The 22,438-nt window shown below is 43.1% G+C and overlaps 2 protein-coding genes across 4 annotated transcripts in view; one reads left to right on the forward strand and one right to left on the reverse strand.

Annotated features, from left to right (window-relative positions):
• CEP68 (centrosomal protein 68) overlaps positions 1-13,906 on the forward strand; it is a 37,890-nt gene extending 23,984 nt beyond the window's left edge. For all 3 annotated transcript variants that reach the window (XM_075339262.1, XM_075339263.1, XM_075339264.1), the window contains exon 6: positions 13,495-13,906. The gene's annotated coding sequence lies outside the window, so the exon portion shown is untranslated. The remainder of the gene's footprint in view (positions 1-13,494) is intronic.
• Positions 13,907-17,718: 3,812 nt separating this feature from the next.
• Positions 17,719-22,438, reverse strand: part of RAB1A (RAB1A, member RAS oncogene family) — a 52,835-nt gene continuing 48,115 nt past the window's right edge. The window contains exons 5-6 of the mRNA XM_075339265.1: positions 21,172-21,303; positions 17,719-19,691 (exon numbers count right to left, since the gene is read on the reverse strand). Of these exons, the coding sequence (XP_075195380.1) occupies positions 19,491-19,691; positions 21,172-21,303 (333 nt within the window). The 3' untranslated portion in view covers positions 17,719-19,490. The remainder of the gene's footprint in view (positions 19,692-21,171; positions 21,304-22,438) is intronic.

Raw genomic sequence — 22,438 nt, forward strand, 5'->3', positions numbered from 1 at the left:
TGCATGCAGCAGCCACCACAGCCTCCAGACACTGTTCCGAGAGGTGTACTGTTTCCCTCCCTGTAGATCTTAGATTTTATGAGGGACAACAGGTTCTCTATGGGGTTCAGATCAGGTGAACAAGGGGGCCATGTCATTATTTTTTCATCTTTTAGACCTTTACTGGCCAGCCACGCTGTGGAGTAGTTGGATGCATGTGATGGAGCATTGTCCTGCATGAAAATCATGTTTTTCTTGAACGATACCAACTTCTTCCTGTACCACTGCTTGAAGAAGTTGTCTTCCAGAAACTGGCAGTAGGTCTGGGAGTTGAGCTTCACTCCATCCTCACCCCGAAAAGGTCGCACAGGTTAATCTTTGATGATACCAGCCCATACCAGTACCCCACCTCCACCTTGCTGGCGTCTGAGTCTGAGTGGAGCTCTCTGCCCTTCACTGATCCAGTCTCTGGCCCATCCATCTGGCTCATCAAGAGTCACTCTCATTTCATCAGTCCATAAAACCTTTGAAAAATCAGTCTTAAGATATTTCTTGGCCCAGTCTTGACGTTTTATCTTATGTTTCTTGATCAAAGGTGGTGGTTTTTCAGCCTTCCTTACCTTGGCCATGTCCCCGAGTATGGCACACCTTGTGCTTTTTGACACTCCAGTAACGTTGCAGCTCTGAAATATGACCAAACTGGAGGCAAATGGCATCTTGGCAGCTTCATGCTTGATTTTCCTCAATTCATGGGCAGTTATTTTGCGCTTTTTTTGCCCAACACTCTTCTTGCGACCCTGTTGGCTATTTGCCATGAAACGCTTGATTGTTCGGTGATCACGCTTCAAAAGTTTGGCAATTTCAAGATTGCTGCATTCCTCTGCAAGACATCTCACAATTTTGGATTTTTCAGAGCCCGTCAAATCTCTCTTCTGACCCATTTTGCCAAAGGAAAGGAAGCTGCCTAATAATTAAGCACACCTTATATAGGGTGCTGATGTCATTACACCACACCCCTCCTCATTACAGAGATGCACATGACCTTATTTACTTAATTGGTAGTTGGCTCTCAGCCTATACAGCTTGGAGTAGGACAACATGTATAAAAATTATGTGCTCAAAATACTCATTTGCCTAATAATTCTGCACACGGTGTAGAGGCTGACTCACAGAGTGTAATTATGTAATTTATTACCCTGCTGTGCTGTTCCTTACTTTAATGAAGGTTTAATAATTTGGGATTATCATTGCCTGCTGTACACTACACTGTCCTACCAACCCTCTGCTGTGATTAGCACTGCAGCTCACGGTCTATAAACTTTGTACATAGAGAGCCTGGTACATTGCTAAATCTAAGACAAAAAGAAAAAGTTTGTTCACCTTACACCTGTGAAGATCTATTACACGAATGCTGCAATGCCGGACAGATGATAAATGGTAGAATAAAAAATTTTCCAGCAACCGATCTTCTAAAACTTCCATTTTTTATTTGTAGAATTAAAAATTCACAGGAAAGGTAGTACAAAAAATAAAAAATATATATCAGACAGCCATGGTGTCACAAAACAGAAGCGTTTCGGAAGATTTTAGTCCTTAATCATTGTTTAGGACAATGTTTAAACAATGATTAAGGACTAGAATCTTCTGAAACGCGTCTGTTTTGTGACACCATGGCTGTCTGATATATATATTTTTTGTTTTTTGTACTACCTTTCCTGTGAATTTTTAATTCTACAAATAAAAAATGGAAGTTTTAGAAGATCGGTTGCTGGAAATTTTTCTATTCTACCATTGCTAAATCTAAAACCTCTTATTGTGTCACAACTACTGCACCCAGTAAATGAAGTGATATAGCGTTGGATTCAGGATCTCTTTTCCTACACCATGCTGCTCTTGGATGAGGTAGCAAAAACCTGCTGACAGATTCCCTTGAATGGCCACGTCTGAGCCGCAAACTATGAGGACATGGGCGGTGTCTCAGATACGTTTATAAAACGGATGTATGGGAATCAGTAAAACTCTATGGATCTGTGTGCTGTTGGAGAGAAAAAAAAAAGACAGAACATGGGTGTATACAGCGCATTTGTGAATGCAGCCTTATCTGGAGAATGACGGCACGGTGCTAATACTTAGGGGTACTTTGCACACTACGACATCACAGCTGCGATGTCGGTGGGGTCAAATAGAAAGTGACGCATATCCGGCGTCGATATCGTAGTGTGTAAATCCTTTTTGATACGATTAACGAGCGCAAAAGCGTCATAATCGTATCATCGGTGTAGTGTCGGTCATTTCCATAATTTCGCTGCAGCGACGGTACATTGTTGTTCCTCGTTCCCCTGCGGCAGCACACATCGCTGTGTGAGAAGCTGCAGGAGCGAGGAACATCTACCTGCGTCACCGCGGTTCACGCCGGCTATGCGGAAGGACAGAGGTGGGCGGGATGTTTTACGTCCTGCTCATCTGTGCCCCTCCGCTTCTATTGGCCGCCTGCCGTGTGACGTCGCTGTGACGCCGCATGACCCGCCCCCTTAGGAAGGAGGCGGGTCGCCGGCCAGAGTGACGTCGCAGGGCAGGTGAGTGCGTGTCAAACTGCCGTAGCGATAATGTTCGCTACGGCAGTGATCACAAGATATCGCATCTACGACGGGGGCGGGGACTATCGTGCTCGGCATCGCAAGCATCGGCTTGCGATGTCGTAGTGTGCAAAGTGCCCCTTACTGTGGTGCTTTCATTCCCAGGATCACTGATGGTCCTGGTAGCCAGATCCCAACCGATGACACAATGCTAAGCAAAGTATATAAATGTTTGGTGTTGGCAATTTTACATATATTTTAGTGTTCTGCAGGTATATTCTGCTTCCTAATCTGACGCACCTTGCACGCTGGCCAGTACAGTTGTGGAAGTAGCCGTATGATGCCAGCAAGTATCATGCACAGGTCCTGTTAGAGAAGGACCATGCACAGTGCCTGCAGGCCGTTGTATGAGTGCCTTCACAACATACAGCCCAGCGTACATTTGAGTTTCCATGCGTAATATCAGATCGGGGGCCTGGAGGGACATTTTAATTTTGCGGAATCGACGAACATCTCTCAGGGAACTGTAGAGTGGCCGGAGGAGGAGATCACTTGGTTCACTATCACACACTGTGGGATATGTATCAAGCTAAATGCGCCATTATTCTTGAGTAATTTCTGCCCCAGAAAACCTGTCTCAGGCACCATATTTATGATGCACTTTTTGATGCTTTTTACAAAAAGTACAGCTAGGGGGGAGTGGGCTCTCCAACAAGGTGCATGGTTTATCGCAAAGGGCGAGCTTAACATCAGACACAATGCACCAGAATTGTGCCACACACTTCAACCTCAAAGTCAACTAATAGGTTTGTAAACGTAGCCCCCCCCCATTCATGAAGAGCGGTGTATTGTGCGCCAGTCTTGAACTGTGGGCTATATAGTAGGGTGGGACACACTCATCATGATGGCCGCACCTTCATCCGCCTCTGCCAGAAATGTTACTGCAGCCAGGGAAACCTGTCAAACACCTTGATGAATCGGGTCCTGAGAAGAGACTATCAGAGTTATCAAACCCCATGAACCTCTGATACGTCTGGCACATTTTCTGATTGTTTAGTCCATATCAGCACTTTATGAAGCCGGCCATGCACATCAGATGGCTGTTAGCCGATTGTTCCACCTGCAGCCATCTCTCCCATACAGAGGTCATTTTGGCCTGAGCGCTCCTGTGTTCTCCATCATAGAGTCGCCATCTCCTAGACTATGAAGCATGATGATGGTCGGCACAGAATAATCAGGAAACAAGCGTTTTTTGTGAATGCCCATTTGCCAAATGTCTAAAAAAAAAATAAAAAAAAAAGAATGCACTATAAGCCACAAAGAGGTGATTGTTCCCCTATAAATAAGGAATAGGCATGTTGAAATCCATAATGCCTGATTTTTTTTTTTTTCCCCCAACATTGGATACCCCTCGATACACATGAAGTCATCAGGCCAATCCTTTTAATATCCGAGAAAGCAGCAGACCTATCCATGTCCAGTTTATACCACGGGAGGCTGGAGGAGCAGTGCGAGGCGGCGAATACTCCAGCACTCATCTCTGGTAATAGGACTGGTGTGTGTAAGCTAATTATAAATCATCTGACGTCCCATTATAATAGCAGTCATACAATGCATAGTTTTCCTGGGCCGGGCTGGTATGCCCCCCACAGCTGTACCCATAGGGTCAGGGTCTGACAGCTGTTGTGACTCCACACTGGGATAATATAATCTAAATGCAGCTGTTTCTACACTATTGTTCTCTCGTGATCAGCCGGACCCATCCTCTGGTAGGTTTATCATTATAATGGTACTGGTATTATTTTCTGCGCTCTGTGGCAGTAGAAGCTTAAAATGTGCAACTCAATTACTTATATCTGTCCCTAATATATATATTTATAAGGATCAGAGAGTTATAATTCCCAACAGCTACAAAGTTACATAAGATTAAGCAACATGCAGCTGCCAGTAGGGGGCGCTCAATGCTTATTTATCAATCTGTTAGGTGTGTGGCTTTTCTCTAGGGCAGCGCCCCATGTCATTGAGTTCTTACTGAATGCACCCCCATGATCTGTATTATTTGTGAGCAGAGTAAGTTTAAGAGATCCCATGGTGGATAAAGAAGCAGTGCAATTAAGAGTTAAAACAGATCTGTCATCATATTTCACAGTAGAAACGATATTATTAAAGGGAATGTCATATCTCCAAAGGCTATTAACTTTTATATATAGGGTTAATCTGCAGGTTAATAGCGTTACAATGGTGACCGGCCACAGCAGTGATAGCGTGGCTATTGGTAGAAAATCAACTTTACTCCACCTAGGAGCCGCCGGCTTTCAGTCATAGAGGTGTGCACAGAGCGGCTAAAGGCACCTCTGATGGTGCTTGGAGTGGCAGCCATGAGCACTTCCTGGCTCTTTAATTGATGTCTCACTTTGCACAGGTGTGCATACAGTCTCCACTTACTATGTACTGAGAGGTGACTGTAGCCACACCATGCACGCCTCTGACTGAAAGGCAGCGGCTCCCAGGAAGTTTTGTTATATTCTTCTGTTTTTGAAGGTTATGGAATATACGGAGCTACATTGTTACAAAACCATAGATCTCTTAAAGAAGGGGTTCACCTATATTTATTATTTAAGATCGATATTATGTTGAGAAACTTTCTCTCAAATACCTTGTGTGGGCAATAGTGCCTATGAGTGACGCTATTGCAGTCCGCTCTTCCCCATCGCATGACCTCGGGGATCCAGTGATGTCACGTCAACTTCCGGATCACGTGACATCACTGTGGCCGGCTGCAGTCTTCCTGAGTGCCTGGGCTGTGGGCAGTGTTTCACTGATCGTCACAGCCCAGCGTGTCCACTGCTTGCAGCGCTCTGCTGTGAATGAGCAGGGAGCTGATGGGTTGTCACGCTGGGCTGTGCTGAGCGGTGAAACACCGCCCACAGCCAATCACTCAAGGAGACTGGGGCCGGCAGTAGCAGGAAGTTGACGTGACATCCCCGGATCCCCGAGATCACGGAGCCCGGGGGTCAGGCGATGGCGAACAGCAGTCCGCAATAATGCCTCTCACAGGCACTATTGCCAACAAAGGTTATTTGAGAGAAACATTGTTTCTCAACATATTGATCTAGCAAATAACAAATATGGGTGAACCACCCCTTTAAAGACTCATTATGATTGCATTAAGCTAATTGCTTGTTACATTATGGACTAAATATATGTAACTATAGTGATTTATATCCAATCTGTAATTCTTTGTTTTACTGCTTTTTATACTATGTACATTCTTCAATAAACTGAGTTTAAAAAAATAAATACATTTTCTCCCACTTGCCGCACTTTTTAAGCCCAACAGCATTGTAACACTATTAACCTAAAGCGTTTTGGGGATATGACAATCTCTTGAAATAAATGTGGTAGACCTGATGAGGCTGGTGCTCTTACTTTATAGCCATTCTGAAATGGGTTTTTATAATACACCAGTAAAAAAAAAAAAGCATTTCAGAAACACAGCTAGAGCTGAACTCCAAGTCTTCATTTTGATACCATAATAGCATGTGAAGCTTATAAAAGCGATTTAGACAGCTTTTCTGATGTGCATTTTCAAAGTATACCAGCCTCATCAGGTCCAAGAAATCTATTTTAGGCCTCCTTCACACGTCCCTGAAAAACACGCATGTGTTAGGTGTGTATTGCCCTTTGTGTGCTGTGTGCATGGCCTACGTGTGTTCTCCGTAATAAAACACGGAGAACGGGAACTTTCCACTCACCTATCCCTGGCTTCGCTGTCCGTGGTGCTGATCTTCGGTCTCCAGCCTTGCCGACTCCCCGCTGCTGCTTCCGGCCCGCAGTGGAGTGAATATTCAATGAGCATAATGAGCGGGGGTCGGAAGCAAGTGACAGCAGCGGCAGAGACTGCAGGGCTGGAGAAGGTGAGTAATGTTTTGTGTTTTTTTTTCTTCCTCGCAGACACATGTCTTTTCTTCGGTGCGTGTCACACGGAACACATCTGTGTGTTACGTGTGACACGTTTGCGTTCCGTGTGACATCCGTGATGCCGGAGAAAAACTGACATGTCGGCGTGAGAAACACACACGTAAGTACGGACCGGACACATGTTCTGTTCACAAATACTTACGTGTGTCCAAAACATTAGAAATACATAGGTCCACGTGTGTACGGATCTCCGGTACGTGAGAAAACTGCCAAACACGTACCGGAGGCACGTGCGCGTGAAAGAGGCCTTATAAAGTATGCAGTTTGTATTGGAAAATCTGGTGATTTCTGCTGAAAAGTTATTTTATTTTTCTTGTTCCCAGTAGCGACATTAAAATAGAAACTATGCTAAAATACCACCCCAACGTTATTTTATGCACACATTTGGTATTTAGTGAATATATCTCTTAATTGTTACTTATAAATTCTGTCTCCATCTGCTCTTGCTTTTACGCATGTAGTTAGAAGAGTAGCACAAGGATGTGTAATGGCCGGTCTTTTGTATGAGCCTTTGGTATTTGTTTAGAAGTTCTCAAACTAACATCTAAGGATTTTATTTTCACCCGTTGGAAGAGAGTGTGAGTGTGTATATACTGTATAATTGTACAATCACACACATCCCACTTGTAATGCCAGAGCCTCGGGGGGATTAGGGGCCTCTGCTTATACTCAGATCTGCTTATACTCAAGTATACAGTAAGTCCACCCATATTCTGTCAATCACCATTAACATGAGAACGGCAACAGCTATAAGCATAGAAGTGGTGTCTGGGTATAGTAAAGTAGCCATGCGCTACGCAATGAAACCACCTATAGCGCCACCTGGTGGAAAACAGAGTTAGCATTTTTATCTTGAAAACGGAACGAGATAGAGAAAAAAGTGAATTACAAAGTTGTAGGGCATCATCAATTCAATACGAATCGACACCTTGCATACAGAAATGCTATGATTAGAACGTGTAAGGCTATGTGTCCACGTTGCTTTTACCTGGGTCATGGGTTTCATATCATAGCATTTCTGTATGCAAGGTGTCGATTCGTATTGAATTGATGATGCCATACAACTTTATAATTCACTTTTTTCTCTATCTCGTTCCGTTTTCAAGATAAAAATGCTAACTCCGTTGTTTTCCACCAGGTGACGCTACAGGTGGCTTCATTGCGTAGCGCATGGCTACTTTACTATACCTAGACACCACTTCTATAACTATAGCTGCTGCTGTTCTCAAGTTAATGGCGGTGGAAAGGATATGGGTGGACACAAAAGTAATTTGCAGCTGGCCATACAGTTATAGTAACTGTTGGGTGACTGCTCTGCCTCTCAACCGCTTTCTAAACAGACATTGTCCGGATAAACCTGAGTTTCATGGGGAATGAGGACTAATCTGATACTAAACACCTTTGGTAGTGGTTTATCTCCTTCAAGAACAAAAGATGGGGTATATTTACATCTTTAACATGCCCAATCTTTTTCTTACATATAAAATCTCATTCAAATTAGGCTGGTTTCACAATGAGTGTGGCTCTCGATTTCTGGATCATCCAGGGGTCTCCTGACCCAAACTCCTAGCGATACATGAGGGTTAGCAGAATTGCAGCCGATGCAGAAATCCAGGGAACCTAGCCTTACGGAGACTTGTCCAACTTTGATTCGAGTCTCCGATAAATTTTGCCTATACTAGTCTATGGGTCTGTGATAACCAGGCAGGACTTGTGCTGTCTGTTTTTCCTGGGCTATTTCGATATAAGAATGTCGAGAAACCTCCCGTTGGTTTCCCCCTTCCCGAAAAAAGTTGATGAGATGCGGATTAATGAGCCCTAAACGACTTGAGCATCTTGGACACGTGTCACATAAATTAGTCTTTTTTGAAAATTGTTTCCCAATTTTGATATTTTTTATTGTATGACAGCTGGTATACAGAGATGGAACAATACACGGACAATAGATAAGATTTTACAAGCACATTCATTTTCATGGAAGTCCCTACTGAAAACACAGTCTAAAGATGATGGGACGGACACTTATGGCAGACAACATTGTGTATGAATGATCGAGGACTCTGCTCGCGGTGAACACAGTGCCCCCATGAGGACATTCCCTGTCATTAATATTATGGACAGGCAATACTTAATAACATGGGATACTCATGCAAACTAAACTGCACCAGTATATTGGTGCTATGATACAATTTTTATAAAGTGCTGCTTCAATCGTTCAATAAACTAGGACAAAAGATAAGACAGGATGGTGCGCGCTGGTCGTATATATCCTGCTGTTCTCACAAATCTAATCCACAATATAAAAATGGATGAGATCCGGACAGTGTCGAGAACACTGCTGCTCCAAATAGGAGACGTCATGGAGTCTTAGAGGGGTATTCCAGCCTGAAAATGGACCTGTACATTGTGTAGGTGACCATTGTAAGGAGTGTGGGTCCCACAGAACATAGGCTACTAATGCTCCCCATTATTCTTCCCTGGCTGCAGTCTTGGCAGGTAATTGAAGGGGGAGGTTGAGCCGAGACCTATGCTCGACTATGTCATACAGCTGCGTTAAGAGATGGGGTGCAAATATGAACTACTGCTCTTGTGGTGAGGAGAGAATGAGGAGACATAAGGCCCCAGGTTTGGTAATTAGTTGGGTCCAACTGGTAGGACCCACAACGATCCTACATTTTATCTTTCCAGTGAATAGAAGGTAACTTCCTGGGAAATTATTTTTTCCTTCCTTTAGGGTACGTTCACACTTCCGTTGTTTTGCTTCCGTCGCCTTGAGGAATTTTATGGGATCCTGCAAAATATTTTGCAGGGAATGTTTTTCCCCCCCCCCCCATAGACTTCTATTAGCAACGGATTGTGACTTGTGTTGCGTCCACCGCGTGACGGATCAGTAGCTTACTGACTGTAAGGCGGGAGCAACGCTAAATGTAACATTTTTTGGAGCGGCAAAAAGACGGATTCCACAGGTGTCCGTCGCCATCCATCAAGAGCTATAATGGATGTCTATGGTGCTGGATTCCGTCATGCTCTACTGAGCATGCCCAGCATGTTTGGCACTCCCATTGGCTTGTCCCAAACAGACGCACAATGGATGTAACGGATGCGATGGATCAGTTTTTTCAAAGAACACGTCCGTTACGTCAGTTGACATCTAAAAAACGACGGATCTGAAGGAAGCAAAACAACGGAAGTGTGAACATACCCTAACTTCAAGTGGTTTGGGTGCAAAAGTTTGTTGGATTTTTTTAACAATTTTGCTCAGTTTGGCTTTTCTGGTCTGTTTAGCTCCCTTCACATTGCTGCAGAGTTAACTGAGAATCTGTCAGGGAGCTTGTAACTCTAAGGGCACACTCACACGAGCATATGAATCGGACGAGTGCATTGCGAGAAAATCTTTGTACTCGGACCAATGTTAGTCAATGAGGGAGAGCTGATGGTCAGCTTTTTTTTTTTTCCCCCTTATCCAGATTCTGGATGAGAGAAAGTCACAGCATGCTGCGATGTGCTGCCGAAATCGTCCAAGACTTACCAATGGGTGTGACAAAAAAAAAAAAAGCTGACAGCACACGGACTATCCTAGTGGTGTCTGGTATTTGGATACAATCCTATTATGTAGCAGAGAACACTGTAACTGCTCCTGTAAATCACTAATAGCTGCTGGGAAAAAAAAACCCCCACAAAACAACAGACAGCACACTGATGACAAGTGAGAGAAAAAAAATCATCCTCCTCTCCTGGATGAGAATGGGACTGGTTTTTCATAAGTTTGTGTGATTCCAGCCTTAAAGTGAATGTGACAATCTCCTCCATTGTCAGCCTGTGCGTACATCGCACTGCACTGGGATAACATCCGAGTGCAGTCCGATGTTTCTCTCGCACCCATACACTTGAATGGGTGCAAGTGATGTGTCTCTAGCAGAAAATCGCAGCATGTTGTGACTTTACTCGCATCTAGATGAGAAAAAAAATCTGACCAACTGCTCTCCCTCATTGACGGTCATTGGTCAGAGTGCAATGCGACATTTTCTCGCATTGCACTCGTCTGTTTGTCATGCTCATGTGAGTGTACGCTTATACAGCACTCATGAATATGCTGGACTATCTGCAGGATGCCAAGTAGTCCTCTAATGATAATCTCCTGCTGATTTTATCAAAACTACACTAAGCAGCCCAGTAAGTTTATGGAATCAGGGTCTCTCACCCTGCATTATGCTGGTGTCAGATTAGTTAGCAAAAACCTGGTGACAAATTCCCCCTCACTCCTTTATACTAATTTATAACATCACACTGACAAACCATATCTGGATATCGGCATCAGTGGAGAGAATAATATATAGCATATTCTCTGAAGGAGCTCAAAGACTTTTAATAACTGTACTAGAAGATTTTTAATAATTAAAAGTGCCCTCAAATATATTTTAATCTGGACTATTCCTATGAAGGAACTTTAAGGCTCTGTTCACACAATTTTCAAACCTCATTCATTTTTATCACATTTCTGGGAAAAATGCATCACAATTTCATTGTGTGAACATAGCCAGAGATTTAATTTGTGTCCGTTCAGTAGTTTTGGTAATGCTGCTGCACCATATTTAGTTGGGTGTAATCAGGTTTGTACTGGCCCACAGGAAAACCGGAGAATGCTCTGGTGGCCCCCTTTGCAGTAGAACTCACACCTGCCCTTCCCCCAACATAGTCCATAATACACTTGATTTACTATCTACAGACAAAGAAGCATCTGCTCAGTCATTTCACATACTACCCAGTATATTATAGAAGAGCATAATACATTTGTGAATGTAATGTTGGCATGTATTGATCAGTGGCCCCTCAGAATTAATATTACTGGTGAGCCCCTACTAGCCCAGCCTGACACTGGGTGTAATATTACAGACCATGAGTAGATCTGATTTTTGAACAAAGCAGGGTTTGTTCTTTTTTTTTTTTTGTTTGGAATTAATACAACTCCTTTAAAGACTGTCAATTGGTTGCAAGACTGCTCACCCTAAGGTGCAACATCCCAAATTAACGGTATGATTGGTGAGAAAAATAGGCCAGTGTGAATTTGGCCTATGAATAGACCCAATATTTGACAGCAGTGGGCGAACATGGGGTCAGTTGGGGGTGTAAATCCCCCTAGACGAGGGAGTAATTTTGTACAGACTCTTGTGGCTTTCCTCTCCATGCATTTTTCCCATGGACTACAACAAATCATTACTTACAGAGGCTGCACATTACACAGGTTTAATTGCAAACCCATAAACTTGGCGCCTCAAGACATTAACAGGCCAAAGATTGTTTATGAGGCCAGAAGGCAGCACGAGGCCCAGGAGAAGCTATTGTTCTGAGATAAGTGTGCGGCCGCGTCACGCGCCAAATACCGTGCCCTCATCAGGACCATTGCCATAGGCGGCAGCATGAGGGCCAGTGGTGGAGAAGGTCCACAGGTGAATGGCAGCACAGCGCTTACACATGCACTCTTCACCATACAGCAGATCAGCCGTGGTGCTGATGCAGCATGTGAACTCAGACCAAATGTTTCCATACTAGTAGATAAGAATGGAAAATGTCTGGCAGTATCTGCATGGCCGACAAATACAGTGAATTAGGAATGGCTAATAAATGAGTGCGCACTGCCATGCTCAGGTGCTCAATATTTGTAACGAGTAGTTGGATGCGCAGATGGGCGAGACTCATTTAATGGGTATAATGGAAGTCAATGAGAAACTCTAGCTCCTCCTCCAAGGAGATGTTCTTGAAAAAGGCACAAGTTCCCCATTGATTTCCATTATACTGAGTATCGGGCATGGGAGTGCTCCCTCATCACTAACGGCTGAGCATTGTTGATAGTGGGAGTAGTAGTACATACTGCACCTTGTCTATTGAACTAGTTAGAGTTGAGCAAATATTTAAATATTTGCACTCGCTATACTCCTAATGAGTACTGTCTAATACTTACGTATTCGTTCCTAATAGCGTGTGCAACGCAAGTCACTGGGGAAAAACTCACAAAGTAACCAGTAATCTGAATGTCGTACGAAATTTGGGTTACTCATTACATTGCTAGTATTCAGCCAGAGTCACACTTGCAAGTGCCTCGCATGTAACTCGCGCGAGTCTCTCATTGAATCATCCGGCACAGACTCACACTCTCCTGACAGGAGTGGGTCGGTTGCATGTACCTCTATGCAGCTAAGATGCTCCTGTCCTGAGAGTGTGCGGCCGTGCCGGGTGATCCAGAGAGGCTCGCAAGTGTGACTCTGGCCTTACCCATCAACTTGCATTGCACATGCTATTAGCAACGAATCCGAATGTATTAGATAGGAGTATCGCAAGTACAAATAGTTAGCTACTCGCTCAACTCTAGAACTGGCAAATAAAGGAATAGATTCTAGTGAATTTTTCACTTAATGTAAACTAGTGATGGTTGTCATATTTTAAAATGCTGTAGAGCAAAGTCTCACTACTTTGATAGATTTCGTAAACTAAAATTAACTTTGCCATAGCGCAACATCACAAGTAGAGGACGCCATAAAAGCCAACCTTTGTTTCCTTTTGGCTATGTGCGCACTAGAAAGTGCCTTTTTCCTAAGAAAAAAAATCAGACCCTCTGAAAGAATCCTGCACCTGCGTTTTTACCATTATCTATGGCAAAAACTGCAGGTACCTGCAGAAAAGTAGTGACATGCTATATTAATTACGCAGCGGAAAATCCGCAGATATACAAAAAAAAAAATGCAGTGTGCGCACAGCATTTTTTTTAAAACCCATAGGATTGCTGCAGTCATTCCCCAGCAAATGTTACACATTCTGCGGCAAATCCACAGCGTGCGCACAGGGCCTAAGTGCACTATGCAGTAACCTTCTAGTGATTAAGTATTATGAAGATACCATAGTAAACTGAAATAATTAGAAAAAATATTTTTGTAATCTGTATTCTGTGCTTTTCTGTTTGTAGATGTTGCCTCTTGAATGTGGGATTTTCTGCACTGAAGTTCAGACACTACCTACATGGAATGGTTAATAGAAAAGCGCTCACTCCGACAATCAGCGGGAACGAAGAGACCCGGCTGGCTGGGTACTGGTTAATGAAGATGAACCGTACTCACTAAACATGTCCTCAGTATCCGCCAAACATGACCATCAAGGTCCACATGAATGTTAAACACTAATTCAACAGTTAATTTACAGTGCACATCATTGTAGGGTCTCAGCGCTCGGCCTCTGCAGCATACATCTGCTGAGACGTTATTTCATAAGTATCAAAGAATCTCATCATTACAAATACATTGATGTTATAGCTGCACAGTTTTGCAGAATCTAAATTAAAGGGAACCTGTCAGTAGAAATTTTGCACTAAACCTAAAAGATTCCCCTTCTGCAGCTCGTGGGCTGCATTCTAGCAAGGTTCCTATTGTTATTGTGCCCCCTTTTAGACCAAAATAAATACTTTATAAAGTAGTACCTTTTCCTATGCAAATCTTGTTAATCGTACATGGGGGCGGGTTGCCTGGTGTCAGTTATTCTGCCTCCTGCGGCTTTACGCCATCCCCCATCGCTCAATTTCATACTTCAGGATGCCGCCCAGTGCGCCTGAGGTTTCGCGCATGCGCTGTGCCACTCTAGCGGGACTGAGCACTGTGTGACTGCTGGTGACATGTTGCACAGGTGTGAGATTATGGGCGGCACTGTGATTGTCATCAGCAAGTACCCGCCCATCTTGGTAAGAGGTGACGATTCATCTGGCCAGCGCTTGCGCAGAACGGTGGACGCAGAGGGGAAAGCGCGAGCACGGGATTATGGGCAGGTACTTGCTGATGAAAATCACAGCGCCGCCCATAATCTCACGCCTGCGCAACACGTCACCAGCGGTCACACTGTGCACAGTGCAGTCCCGCTAGAGTGGCACGGCGCATGCGCGAGACCTGGTGCGCAATGGGCGGCGTCCTGAAGTATGAAATTGAGCGATGGGGGACGGCGTAAAGCAGCAGGAGGCAGAATAACGGACACCAGACAGCCCGCCCTCGTGTACGATTAACAAGATTTGCATAGGAAAAGGTACCACTTTATAAAGTATTTACTTTGGTCTAAAAGGGGGCACAATAACAACAGGAACCTTTCCAGAATGCAGCCCAGGAGCTGCAGAAGGGGAATCTTTTAGGTTTAGTGCAAAATTTCTGCTGACAGGTTCCCTTTAATGAGCAATGCAGGATATCATTTTCAACATTTAGGAAGCCACGTTCCAGCAAATCCATCTCTGGTGTGTGCTACATGCACACCAACTGCCATCTATGACTGCAGCCTACAGCACTTATAAGCTACACACAATTTGGTCACTTTATCCTCCAATCCCTAATTTTAATTTGTGAGATGGGGTCTGTGTGCTCAGTGACTGTTACTTGCTGATAGAGTAGATCAAGCATAATCGAAGTTATAGTTCACCTTTAAGTTAGTCATAAACCTTGCAAGCTCAGAAAAGCATTCCTGCTCTGATGAACATATTCTCATTGGGGAGATGGCCCCACACACACTAAGTGGTCATCTCTGCTGAACTCCGCAGGTGCGGAGGACATTACTGCAATGTACGGCCTCTAATGTAAACCTGTCCCTGCTCCGCAGGTAATGTATTACTACATGTTTATATGTATTTGTATTCCACGTGTGGCCTGAACACAATTTTTGTATTGTCACATTTCTATGACTTTTTCAAACTACCTATTTAATGAGTTTGTATTTGATTTGTCTGTTTTTATAGCAGCAATAAAATGTTGCACACAAATGCCTAATGTCATTATGGTTTTTATTGGCGGCAACATTGGAGAGGAATGTATAGGTGTGGATGTAGAAGAAAAAACTCATTTAGGCTCTGTGCGCACACTGCGGTTTTTGCCATGGATTTGCTGGATGAATTGCTGCAGATAATGTTGAGAACCTTGCTGCAGTCATTCCCCAGCAAAAATTAAAAAAAATATATGGTGTGCGCATACTGTGGTGTTTTTTTTTTCACCCCTGCAGGTTTTGCTGCAGAATTTCTGCAGCAAAAAGAATGAGCATGTCGCTTTCCTGCAGGTAACTGCGTTTTTTGCCATAGATAATTGTAAAAAAACACAGGGACCAACCTGCAGAAAAACCGCAGCAAAAAAAACACGGGTGCGGTATTCTGCCAAAGGGTGCAGATTTTTCTTAAGTCCATTTTCTAGTGCGCACATAGCCTTATACACATGGAAGATTACACAATCTAGTAAAAAATCGTCAATGGAGTAAACTCTGTCCACATTTGTTCATCCGATTATACATGTGATACATAAATGAATAGAGAAGACACCGGTTAGAACTGGGCAGCCCCTTGCTGCTACATAGTCCCTTAAAGAAGACCTATTGCTCTCCGGATGTACCTTTATAGTAAAACACTAGATAAATATGGATGGGCGTGACTAGTGTACTGAGTTTAATGAAAGACCATGAGGAACTAAAGCATTTTTCCAGAAGACCTTCCAGAAAAATGCTCGCATTCCTCACTGACTTCTTATATACTCCATATACAACAAGTGAAGCCCATCCGAGTGCTCGCTAAGAGAACGGAGCATGGTAGTGCTCGCTCATCACTAACACCTTTATTGAGAATTCACACATGAGATTATGCAAATGGATTCTCTGGCCCCATCAGTAATCTGCGGCACATGGACTGAAGCCTTGCGTACCACCTACTACCAGACTACATTAATGGCTTTTCTGTCAAGTAGCCATCACCGGTGCGCCGCACACAGGGCGACTAATCCAAAGAGCTACGGATTCTATAAATTGTATAAATCCATTCTCCTACCTCCAGGACACACTGTTCACTGTTAAGGCAACTCCACACGTAGCAAATAAAACCTGGTGGCTGCGGTGCTTGTTATCAAATATCTTTGCAGAAGGTTTCACATGACTTGTTAAAGGGGTTTTGCCATGAACTAAGTTAATTTTACTCAAATCTTGGAATAATTTCCACAACGGGATGTGTAAACAAAAAAAAAAAAACCACCCAACAACTGTTCCCGTGCCAAGAATCTCATATGAATGCCCCCCGCTGTGTACTGTCCGTGTCTGACCATATAGGGGCATGGTCTAATCATCACATCTCCTGGGTAGAGGGGAGGCAAAAAACGTGCAGACATGGGATCACAGCTGATTCTGTGAGGTAAAACATATGAGAAATGTTTTACCTCACAGAGAATCAGCTGTGAACCCATGCTGTAAGGTCTTTATACTATGTAACTTCCTCCCTGGCCCTGGAGATGTGGTATGATCAGACCATGTCCCTGTGCAGTCAGACACTGCCATTACACAGTACACACAGCAGGGGCACATATATAAGATCTGCGCATCTGAAGGTTTTTGTTGTTGTTTTTTTTTACTTTAATTATATGGGAATTTAAGAATTTCCCATGCACAACATCCCAGATTAAACAATTTGAAAACCGCTCTGTTTTGCAGTAAAACCGCCCAGCAGCTGCCAAGTATGATCTTAGGCTACTTTCACAGTCTTTTTCCATCAGGCACAATCCGGAAAAAAAACGGATAAAACGGATCCAGCGCCGGATCAGTTTTATCCCCATTGATTTGTATTAGTGCCGGATTGTGCTGGATGGCATTGATCTGGCGTAATTGGCTAATGCTGCGGCCGGAACGTCCATGTAACGTTTTTTGTCTGACGAAAAAAAAACGCATCGCACCGGATCCGGCGCAATACGGCATGATTTACAATGGAATCCTATGGACGCCAGCAAAAAATGGATGAGGCCGCCGAATCCGTTTGTTTAAACTGCGCATGCTCCAATTTATTGTAAATAAATGGATCAGGCAAAAAAACGGATGAAACTGATGCAAAAACGTATGCGCCGGATACATTTTTTTTTTACAGATCCAGTATACTGGATTTGTCAAAAAAAGGATCCGCCGCATCCGTTTTTGCATATTCTGCACCGGATCCGTTGCATCAGGCACACGCCAGATTGTGCCTGATGCCAAAAAACTGATGAGTGAAAGTAGCCTTACCCTTCAACAGAAAATCGGTGATCTGTACAAGACGTTGACTTTTTCCACCTCAAGTCCCCATTATAGGAATGTTACAGGAGCCGCGAGATACCAAGAGACCTCCATACAGAGAATCCTGCACGCCATGACCACGTCGGACTACACGTTCAGTGTTAACATGTTTTATTTTCAGTAAGACAAACACACGGATTTCCAATTTCCAACCTGTATAGGTAGCATAAGTTAGCAGATTTAGACACCATCCACAGAAGTATAACTGCTATATACATAAAGATAGGACTGATTATCCAACTCAGAACCGCTGTCGGGCACAAGTTGTCCTTCCTGTCGTCTACATACGGTGATTTTCATTTTTCTCTCGACAATCTGCGAGCTTGCTATTTCTACGTTACATGTATTCTTACACTTGTCATTTGAAGCGTAGGACAGAACTGGCATTATGCGTCTGGGATGACTTTTCTGAACAAAGTGAAACGGGTAAAGTGTCCTTGTCACCGTTTTGTTTTTTTTTTCTCCCCCCCTCGGTGGATTTCTTATAAATAATGGCTTAGACAAAAAGATGTCTGCCATCGCTGTGCGGGTGTGTATATATACGTATATTAGATATATATAAAGGGTACACTTTCAATGAAAAAAAAAAAACTAATAAAAAAACAGCATAGACTTAAATGGCAGAAATAACATCACCGTCACGCTTGCACTGCTGTACGCCTCTTCAGAATCTAGATAAAAAAAAATATAAAGCGGTGGATCTGTCTGAATGAAGAAAATAGGCAAACACTGCACATTCACTAACACGTCTCCCTCTCGTACAAATTTAATAATTAAACCTACTTTTTATTTTTATATATATAATAGACATTTGAAGCAATAATAGTGGTTGCAAAATGATTGGGTTAGTTAAGCACTTGTTAGTTTCGTATACGAGTTACCCCCTATGTAAACGTCCATTACATGCAGGGCAGTGTTGGCCAAAAAAGACTTAATACCTTCATTCTCCCCATTACTAAAGACAAAAAAATTAAGACAATACTTATCACCGTACAGTTTGATATTACTTCCAATAAGTACAATATTTATTAAACATTTCTTCAGTTCTTGTTACATTGTTCTGCAGCCACAAATTATATGCAGAGGATGGAGAAAAAAAAAAAACAAAAAAAAAAACTAGTAGCGCTTCAATCGTCGGAGGGAGAGGGTGGGCCCCGCCATGGCGGAGTGGGCTCCTTTGGGCCAATCATAGTGTAAATCTCTCTATTGACAGCTCTACAGAAAAAAAAAAAAAAAAAAAGAACTAGCAAAAAAAAAAAATCAGATCTTACATATAACATCTCACTAAACTTTATTGATGCATGGAAACTTGACAGACACTGTTGTGCTGTTTGATACAAAGTGGCTGAACTTCATCTTCAGAAGACTAAACCTGACTCCTGAATTTTGGAAATTGATATTGGGAAGGGGGTGGGAGGGGGAATATAATTAAAAAATAAAATAATATATATGTGTATAGTGGAGGGAGGGGGTGAATAGATAGCTTAATCACAGGGGCAAGGTGGTGGAGGGATAGTGCCATTAGTAAAGCAACAATGGTTACACATCGATAGACCAGCACACATGGGAGGGGGGGGGGATGAGGAGGTTTAAAAAAAATGTTCTGAAAATGAAGTTAGCTGTCTTGAGTCAAGGGCATAAAAAAAAAAAAAGAAAAGAAAAACAAAGTCAGTATTGAGCGTTTACAATCGCTGACCTTTGGGGAGACGGTAAGATTCTGTTGTAGTGCGGCTACATACAGTACAATTCAGGCAATTTTTTTTTTTAATTTTTTTTTTTTTTTTTTTTTGTCACTTAGGTTCAGATTGAGATTTCACTGCTGTGAGGAGGGAATGGGGTATTCGAGGTGGGAGGGGGCAGGCCGTTTTAGCAGCAACCTCCGCCGGACTGCTTGACTGGAGTGCTGGAGTTGAGCTTGACGTTGGGCTTGTCTGGACCGCCGGCTGTGGCTCCAGGACCCATTCGCTTTTTGATCTCGGCAGCCATTGTCATGAAGGCCTGCTCTACGTTTGTCGCATTCTTTGCACTCGTTTCCAAGAATGGAATTCCCAGGGAATCTGCAAATTCCTAGATGGGCAAAAAAGGAAGAAAAAAAAATATTAAATCGTTAGGATGCATGACGTACTGAATCAAGGAGCCAAAGTACACATTTCATTCCTTAATAGGACTTATTCATTTCCATTCACTACTGAGATCCAAGAAGGGCTCATCCCTGCTCACCAGGCTGCAGACATACAGGCGACCACTGCAACCAACCGGCTGATCTGCTGCTCACCAGGCTGCAATCATACAGGTGACCACTGCAACCAATCAGCTGATCTGCTGCTCACCAAGCTGCAGTCATACATGTGACCACTGCAATTGGTTAATCTGCTGCTCACCGGGGTGCAGTCATGTCCACACGTGACCACTGCAACCAATCGCTGACCCCCAAGGTAATGACAATGAACATGCATGTGACTGCAGCATTACTTATTGCAAACAGACTGGAGGGCAGCAGGACAGATTTGTCTAATCTGGGACAAGCCATGAAACCTTTGTTTGCTATGAGCCGTACACAATATAATATCACTAGACTGAGAATACAGACTAACGTACAGCCCACATCATATCTAGTGTTTAAGGCAAAGGTATAACTTAATATCTGATGTAAACCTCAGCAGAAAGGCCGCAGTTCCAGGATCAGTAACCTCCAGTGCTCCAGCCATTGTGAGTCACAGTTGCATTTTCTACTGTTGTACTACTACATGGCCTTAAAGTGTACTTTGTTCTTAGGCTAGGTTCACACTTCCGTTAAAATGTATCAGTCACAATCCGCGGCTCTGGTAAACAACGCAATCCGTTTAGCGGATTCCGTTGTGTCCCATAGATTTGTATTAGTGGCGGATTGCGACTGATTACCTTGCGTTGCATCCGCTGCGTCGCGGTCAGTCGTTTTTTGACGGACCGCCGGGCGGGAGCAACGCAGAATGCAACGTTTCTCGGGCCGTTAAAATTAACGTGCAGCACCATCCGTCACGCTTGTAATGTAGGTCTATGGTGCTGGATTCCGTCATGCTCTACTGAGCATGCCCAGCATGTTTGGCACACCCACTGGGCTGTCCCAAACACAAACGGATCATGACTGATCCGTCAAAAAACGGATGCACAGCGGATGTAATGGACGCGACAGATCAGTTTTTTCACAGGATTCCTGTGAAAGGAATCCTGTGAAAACCACATCCGTTGAATCAGTTGACATCTAAAAAACGACTGATCCGTTGCTGACGGATTTAAAACGGAAATGTGAACCTAGCCTTAGACATTTGCTGAAGAGGTCTACACGTGGATATGAAAGCCAATAACTGCCAGCTATGGAGAAACGAAACACCCTGCAACAAAGATACTAGCAAGGGGATCCCCAAACTGAAACGGTGGTCCAAAACAGGCACTTTGATATAAAATTAAAAAAAAAAAAAAAAAAGGTTGGAGCCAAAACAAAAATTATAATATATATTACGCTAATGACCTTCAAGATAAAAGTCTGCCAAGAAAGCCAATTACCCACCTTTGCTGTTGTGTAGTCGACTACTTTCTTTGTAGTCAGGTCACATTTGTTCCCTACCAACAACTTGTTAACGTTTTCACTGGCGTAGCGGTCTATCTCCTGAAGCCACTGCTTTACATTGTTGAAGGATTCCTGGAAAAGAAAAATAAAAAAATAATGAATAAATGCGTTATCTCCGCACACAGCGATAGGTGAAGGGGGCTCTGCCGTATAGCAGACACTGCTAAAATCCAACAGATTGTGTATGTGACTGCGCCCTCTAGTGGCAGCAAACAGGACTCACAGGAAGTTATCCTGGAAAAAGCTCATTTATTTCAGAAAACATAACCCATCAGAAATGTTAACCTGTTCCTTTGTGTCCATAGACCCCCACTGACTTGTATAAATAAGAGTATAAAATGTACCATGCCCTTCACTAGGCGCCCTCAGGTCGGCACCTGTACCACTGATCACTAATATTAGCATGACTCGCCCCCTTTACCATTAAAGCATCTGACATATCAATCTGAGAATAATTTCAGGAGAAATTGGAATAACCCTTCAAAGTATAATTTAAAAAAAAAAAACCCTTTATTTTACAGCAGTATTCATATTTGCCCTACGTAGAACATCACATCATTCCTCAAATGCACAGCGGGTGAAATAAGTATTGAACATGTCACCAATTTCCTAATATATTTCTCAAGATGCTATTGACATTAATTTCTCACCAGATGTCGGTAACTACATATCCAACCCCCACAGGGAAAGAAATCAAACCATAGATGTCTGTAAATTAGGTTATATGTAATCATGAGAAATGACAGGGAAAAAAAAAAGTATTGAACACATTTACTTGAAATTTAATACCTTGCACAAAAGCCCTTGTTGGTAATGACAACTTCAAGATGCCTCCTGTATGGAGAAACTAGAGGCATGCATTGCTCGTGTGATTTTGGTCTATTTTTCCACATAAATCCTGAAGGTCCCGTAAACTCTGAGCTTTAGTTTCTTCCATAAATTTTCTATTGGATTCAGGTCAGGAGGTGATTGGTGCAGCCATTCTAGTAGCTTTATTTTTTCCTTTCTCTGAAACCAGTTGATAGTCTCCTTGGCTGTGTGTTTGGGATCATTGTCTTGCTGAAATGTCCACCCTTGTTACATAATCATCCTGGTAGATGGCAGATCATCAAGAATGCCTTGGTACATTGTCCATTCATCCCTCTTTCAAATCATAAGACGTTTCCCAGTACCGTATGCAGAAAAACAACACCACACCATGATGTTT

The sequence above is a fragment of the Anomaloglossus baeobatrachus genome, chromosome 3, assembly GCF_048569485.1.
Source record: "Anomaloglossus baeobatrachus isolate aAnoBae1 chromosome 3, aAnoBae1.hap1, whole genome shotgun sequence".
Taxonomy (NCBI): Eukaryota; Metazoa; Chordata; class Amphibia; order Anura; family Aromobatidae; genus Anomaloglossus; species Anomaloglossus baeobatrachus.